At 53.2% G+C, this 7,069-nt stretch overlaps 1 protein-coding gene across 1 annotated transcript in view; it reads left to right on the forward strand.

The window, feature by feature from the left end:
- Megf8 (multiple EGF like domains 8) overlaps positions 1–7,069 on the forward strand; it is a 50,492-nt gene that overhangs the window by 27,594 nt on the left and 15,829 nt on the right. Inside the window, exons 24-30 of the mRNA XM_021218603.2 lie at positions 876–1,123; positions 1,203–1,313; positions 1,446–1,564; positions 2,153–2,360; positions 3,191–3,371; positions 3,868–4,031; positions 4,611–4,755. Of these exons, the coding sequence (XP_021074262.1) occupies positions 876–1,123; positions 1,203–1,313; positions 1,446–1,564; positions 2,153–2,360; positions 3,191–3,371; positions 3,868–4,031; positions 4,611–4,755 (1,176 nt within the window). The remainder of the gene's footprint in view (positions 1–875; positions 1,124–1,202; positions 1,314–1,445; positions 1,565–2,152; positions 2,361–3,190; positions 3,372–3,867; positions 4,032–4,610; positions 4,756–7,069) is intronic.

The following is a 7,069-nucleotide window of genomic DNA, read 5'->3' on the forward strand; positions in this document are numbered from 1 at the left end:
CTGAGCCATCTCTCCAGCCCGGGATAATAAGTTTTATGTAGTGTTGGGGACCGAACCCATGGCTTTGTTCACGCAAGCACTCTACCGATAGAGCTATACCCTATACCCGATTGAACAACTGGCTTTGTCTTTTCTTTGCCCCAAATGTCCTTGAACTCCTGACCCTCTTGCCTTCCCTCTTGAGGGTTAGCATCACAGGTGTGGCCAGCCACTGCAGTGCTCTCCCTTGGGGAACACTCCTCTTACATAGGAGCGTGTGGAGCTGTGAAAGGTCTGCAGTTGCCCACAGTGGGGTCAGAGTGGCTCCTGACAAGATCACAAGGCCTGCTGGAGGGCAGAGTGTAGGGCAGCCAGGAGACAGTGGGAGGGGGTGCTGGTGTCCAAGATGAGCCTCTGCTTTGCATGGTAGCTTGAAAGATAGGGAGCAGTGGGCAAGCAGAGGGGTGTAGACGTAATGTTTATGTGCCCTATGATGCCAGGGACTGAACCCATGGCCTAGCCTGTGGTAGGCACGTATTCTTCCGTAGATCTAGAGCCCTAGCCTAACTAAGATTTAGTTAGAAAATGGCTGGAATTTTAGAGCCAGCTGTGGTGGCACACTCCTGTAATCCTAGCACTTGGGAGGAAAAGGGGGGATAGGAGTTCAAGGTCATCCTCAGTTATATAGTGAGTTTGAGGCCAGCCTGAGCTACTTTGTCTAAAAAAACCAAAACAAAACAAAACAACTTCCCCACTCAAAACTAAAATGTGTGGGACCTGATGGTTGGGTAAGGGGGAGGAACGCTGTGAGTGGCTGGTTTTGGTGGTTTTTCTCCACAAACGTAGGAGCAGTGCCCATAGTAGGGCTCTGCCCACCTCTCTACCTTTCTCCACAGGGTTACTTGTGCTGCACTGGGAAGCCAATGGCTCCTCCTCCTGGGGATTCAATGCTTCTGTGGGCTCTGCCCGATGTGGATCGGGAGGTCCTGGCAGTTGTCCTGTCCCTCAGGAATGTGTGCCCCAGGATGGGGCTGCAGGTGCTGGGCTCTGCCGATGCCCTCAGGGTTGGGCTGGCCCTCACTGCCGCATGGCTCTGTGTCCTGAGAACTGCAACGCCCACACCGGGGCAGGGGTTTGTAACCAGGTACAGGTGGGACAGGAGCTGCCGGGTAGGGTAGGGATGGTGTTCAGGGCTCCTCTGAGCTGCCTTCTGATGTCCTCAGAGCCTAGGTGTGTGCATCTGTGCCGACGGTTTTGGTGGCCCAGACTGTGCCACGAAGCTGGATGGTGGACAGTTGGTCTGGGAAACGCTCATGGACAGCCGCCTCTCAGCTGTGAGTTAGGCAACAGCTTTGTCTGTCCTGTGGGCCACCTTCCACCTCCATTCTTGGGACTACCGTAAAACTCCCCACCTAGACCTGGCACTTGGTCATGACCTTGGCCTGACCCCCTCGTTTCCACTTCAGGACACTGCTAGTCGCTTCCTTCACCGCCTGGGACATACTATGGTAGAGGGACCTGATGCCACTTTGTGGATGTTTGGGGGCCTGGGTCTGCCACAGGGCCTGCTGGGAAACCTGTACAGGTAAGGACTACTATAAAAAAAATCATTTTACCTCTTTCATTTGAGTGATGGCTCTGAGACTATTTATTAGTAAATGCCTTGGCCCCAAGCTTTTGCTCACTGCCTGCCTAGCTTGTAACTTATTTAATCCATTCAGACTAGTCTGCGTCTTCATGTGGTTAGTTACCTCTCATCAGTCCTGATCTGTCTCTTCCTCAGCGTCTCCCTCAGCCTCTCCCCCAGTGTCTCGCTCAGCATCTCTCTCTGAATCTCTCCGAGTTTCCTTTCATTCTCTCACTATTTCTCAGACTCCTCTCTTCCCACCAGAGTCCTGCCTCAGCTTCTTGGCCATTGGCTTTTTTACTGACAGATGATGCTTATAAGAGATTCTCTGTGCAGACTACTCTAGGGAGATGAGATACTTATGTAAGGGAAGCTTATTTCAGGGACTGCCGAGATACCTCTTATGCCAGGTGTTGCAGAAAACCACTCAGGCGAGGGTCAGGATAAGAGGATTGTCACAAGAAAATAACTAAGGGATTCTAGGGCGTCTCTAAAGATTGAGGGGTGACTGCTTAATGAGCCTGATATTTTGTATTTTGGCTCCAGGTATTCAGTCAGTGAGCGCAGATGGACACAGATGTTGGCAGGAGCTGAGGATGGGGGCCCAGGCCCATCACCCCGTTCCTTCCATGCAGCTGCCTATGTGCCTGCTGGCCGAGGTGCCATGTACCTGCTGGGGGGCCTCACAGCTGGGGGCGTCACCCGTGACTTCTGGGTCCTTAACCTCACTACCCTGCAGTGGAGACAGGAGAAGGTGAGCATCCGTCTCCATCCTAGGCCTGTTTCTCACAACAGACCCACAGGTGTCCATTGCAGTTCCTTTGAGTTTCATCACTAGAGGAATCTACCCTCAGGGCACCAACAGAAGCACAGGAACATGACCTGTTGGTGTGTTTCAGCTAAAGAAAGCTTGCGGGGGGAGGGGGGCGGGGGGGGGGAGAAAGCTTGCCTAGAATCCCCCAGTGAAGGGCTTAGGGCGTGGCTCAGTGGTAGAGCCCTGCTTAGAATCTTCCAGTGGGGGGCTGGGGCGTGGTTCAGTGGTAGAGCCCCTGCCTAGAATCCCCCAGTGAGGGGCTGGGGTGTGGCTCAGTGGTAGAGCCCCTGCCTAGAATCCCCCAGTGAGGGGCTGGAGCGTGGCTCAGTGGTAGAGCCTCTGCCTAGAATCCCCCAGTGAGGAGTTGGGTGGGGGTGGCTCAGTGTTAGTTCCCTTACTTAGCTTATACCAGATCCTGTTGTCAGTACTCAGCACCATAGTAGGATAGGGAATTGTAAAGTTGAATTTGAGTGGTCAACGTAGGTTATACATTTGTAGCTATAAGCTGACCCCCAGACAAGGGCCTGTGACACTCTCACTGGCCTGCATGGGATGCAGTACCACCCAGCAGCAGAGTGGACAGAGGAGTAAGGACTTCTGATGTTCCAGAGTAAGCAGGTGTGCAGTGGGCAGAGCCTAACTGGGCCCTGGCAGGCAGAGTCTAAGCAGCTATGGGGCTCTTGCCTCCTTAGCTGGGACTGATTGATCTTATGTCCATAAAGTGAGTCTTTCTTTGTCCCCTTGGGTGACATTAGCTCTCCATCTTACAGCCCCCTCAGAACATGGAGCTGCCAGCAGTCGCTGGTCACACTCTTACTGCCCGTCGAGGCCTATCTCTGCTCTTGGTGGGTGGCTACTCCCCCGAAAATGGCTTCAACCAGCAGTTGTTGGAGTACCAGCTGGCAACTGGCACCTGGGTATCTGGAGCCCAGAGTGGGACGCCCCCGACAGGTGAGGCTGCAGTTGGAGCTGTCTGTGCTTTCCTTAAGCTTCCAGTCCACTCCCACATGCTGGTCACTGCCCACTGTACTTTAAAAGGTCACCTGATGACAGCTAGCTCTCCAGAGAAGCTTTGCTGCTTCCCTCCCTTAGTGTCACTGCTGTCCCCTCCCCCAGCTTCCAAGATCCCCACCTCTCAGGGGCTCTTTGTTCTCTTCTGTCCTCTCCTGTGTGTCTCCCCTACATGCCTTGAGCACCACCGGTCAGCCATTCCACCACCCTGTCTCTCTCCCGGCTGCTCTGTCACCCCTTCCCAGCTATTGACTGTCCTCTCTGCGGTTGTCTTCTAGACCCGAAGGACAGGGGAGGAGGGAGGGGCTCCCCACGCCTCTGGCCACAGAGCCTTTTGGGCAAGGGATATGGTCATTAAGAAGAGCCCAGAAAGTGAGGGAACACTGATGGCCGTCAGCCCTTCCCTGCCGTCTCTGTGGTCCTTCTGCCCCTCTAGGTCTCTATGGTCACTCTGCAGTCTACCATGAGGCCACCGACTCCCTCTACGTGTTCGGGGGTTTCCGCTTCCATGTGGAGCTGGCAGCGCCTTCTCCGGAGCTCTACTCCCTGCACTGTCCTGACCGTACCTGGAGCCTGCTGGCACCTTCTCAGGGAGCAAAGGTTAGGACAGCTGGCGGGAGGGTTCCCCAAGGACAAGCTCCACCCACTCAGATTCCTGTCCTCCTTTCCCTGCTTCTAGTCCCTGTAAATGAACAGTGAGAAATGCCAGTTGTTTCCTTTTCCATGCCTAGTTTGGAGAAAAGAATTCTTGGCAAGGAAGTGAGAGGCATGGTTTCTGCCCCCACACCACCCTGACAGATCCCCTCCCCTTCCTGAGCCCCTGTCTATGCTTCCCTGTAACTCTGACCTTTTAAGGCCAAGGACACAGGTGTGTGAGAGCAGGGATCTGCCTCTGCTGGTAGGGACAGTGGCCTGTGATATACACCTCCCCCAGCCCCTCTGAGGGAGAGGGGTGCAGAAGAGACCAAGTTTCCAGGGAGTGGATGGTTCTGTGGGCTGCCCTGCAGGACCCAAGAGTTTCCCTCCCGAACCGGGTGAAGAGGGGGATGAGCTGGGTAAGGCTGGGAGGGAAGTTCATGGGTGGCAGGTGGGTTGGGAAGAAGTGTACGGAACTGAGGGTGGAGGCGTCACCGAGGGTGGGGTCTGACGCCTAGGCTCTCCCTGCGTGTCTCCCACCAGCCCCGGCCCCGGCTTTTCCACGCTTCAGCTCTGCTCGGAGATACCATGGTGGTCCTTGGGGGGCGCTCAGACCCTGATGAATTCAGCAGTGACGTTCTTCTCTACCAGGTCAACTGCAACACCTGGCTCCTGCCTGCCCTCACCCGTGAGTCCCTATCCCCAGGAGGCTGACATCCATCTGCAGCTGTTTCTGTCTAGGGACCCTGACCCTCGTTAAAAGTCACTGGGGGCTTTTAGGACCCATCAGCAGAAGTCCTTTCCTCTCCATATAACTAGAGGTCACGGAGTTTCTTTTTCTTTTTTTTTTTTTCCTTTGGTGAAGGAGTTGGTCTGTCCTTCCACGTGTGGGTCCTGGATTGACTCAGCTTCTCAGACTCAGTGGCAAATGTCGACCCTCTGAGCTGTCTCTGCCCCTTTCCTTTTTTCTTAGAACGGTTTATTTTTATTTATTTATTGCTTTGTTATTTAGTGTCATTATGTCAGCTTGGCTGGCTTGTAACTCACTCTGTAGCCCAGGCTGGCCTCGAACTCACAGAGATCCACCTGCCTCTGAATCCTGAGTGCTGAGGTTAAAGGCCTGTACCACCACAGAAATATGCTTTTATTCTAGTTATAAAAGTCATAGTAATCATTGTACATAATTTATAAAATGGGAAGAAAAACAAAACATCCGTAGCGAAAACGACTTTCAAAAGTGGGAAGTGTCTAGGCTTTCTGCCAGGTTAGAGACGCGCTTAGAGAGTTGGAGGGATAGCCAGTGGTTGAGAAGGCTTTCTGTGATCCCAGCACCCATGTAACAAGTTGAGTGCCCCACATGTGTGTGGGACCCCAGCTCTGAGGCAGGCAGAGACAGGAGTCATTGGAGCTTGTTGGCATCTGGCCCAACCAAGAAAACTCAAGTCCCAAGTTCAGGGAGAGACCTTGGCTCACAGCAATAGGTAGAGAGGGTTAAAGGATGGATGACACCCGATGGGGTGATGCATACATGTGTGCACGTGTGCGCCCCCCCCCCATACACACACAGGCACGCACACATTCCTTAAATCTTTTTTTTTTTTTTTTTTTTTTGAGGCAGGGTTTCTCTGTATAGCTCTGGTTGTCCTGGAACTTTGTAGACCAGGCTGGCCTCGAACTCAGAAATCCACCTGCCTCTGCCTCCCGAGTGCTGGGATTAAAGGCGTGCGCCACCACTGCCCGACCCCTTAAATCTTTTTAAAACTGGAAGTTCTAGAGTCCCACTTGTATTTTAAATATATAGAAATGTAGAATGTACTATAGAATAAATTTACTTTTATGAAGTTCAAAAGAAACTCCAGAAACCAACAAATAAAACTCAAAGCTGCTTATTTCCTGACTGTTATATCCTTAACACTAGGAATGTAGTCATTGTCATTACTAGAAGAATGTAAGAGGGGAGTCTAGATAGCTCAGAACTGGAAAGCTGTTGTAATAAGTGAATGTTGACAGAGAGAGAAACAGAAATGGGCACATGGCCTTTTTTCTTTTTCAGTGCTTCTGAGACACTCAGGCCTTGCACATACAAGACAGCTGCAGTACCACTTAGCTACCGGGAGAGCAAGTGCTCTGTCTGAGCCATGTCTCTCACTCCTCATTTGTGGATTCTAGGTCAGCACTCTACCCATAGCCCTGAAATCCTGTGCCACAAGGAGCAGCCACAACCTGTGCTGCTCCTTGTAAGCCTGGCCTTGTTCTCCTCTTCAGCCATCCTCTCCCCCAGAAGACCAGAGGAGCACAGGACTGTGCTGTGCGTCACTTACAACTCTTCCTACCAACATAGGCACAGCACAACCCTGTTCTCTCACATCTTCTTGGCCTTGTAAATGCTCCACCACTGAGCCACGCCCCCAGCCCCTCACTGGGGGATTCTAGGCAGAGGCTCTACCACTGAGTCACGCCCCCAGCCCCTCACTGGGGAATGCTAGGCAGGGGCTCTACCACTGAGCCACGCCCCCAGCCCCTCACTGGGGATTCTAGGCAGGGGCTTCACCACTGAGCCACGCCCCCAGCCCCTCACTGGGGAATTCTAGGCAGGGCCTCTACCACTGAGCCACACCCCCAGCCCCTCACTGGAGGATTCTAGGCAGGGGCTCCACCACTGAGCCACGCCCCCAGCCCCTCACTGGAGGATTCTAGGCAGGGGCTTCACCACTGATCCACGCCCCCAGTCCCTCACTGGGGAATTCTAGGCAGGGGCTCCACCACTGAGCCTCATCCCCAGCCTCTCACTGGGGGATTCTAGGCAGGGACTCCACCACTGAGCCACGCCCCCAGCCCTTCACTGGGGGATTCTTTTTTTTTTTTTTTAAAGATTTATTTATTATATGTAAGTACACTGTAGCTGTGTTCAGACACTCCAGAAGAGGGCGTCAGATCTTGTTACGGATGGTTATGAGCCACCATGTGGTTGCTGGGATTTGAACTCCGGACCTTCGGAAGAG

The sequence above is a fragment of the Mus pahari genome, chromosome 19 (assembly GCF_900095145.1).
Source record: "Mus pahari chromosome 19, PAHARI_EIJ_v1.1, whole genome shotgun sequence".
Lineage (NCBI taxonomy): Eukaryota > Metazoa > Chordata > Mammalia > Rodentia > Muridae > Mus > Mus pahari.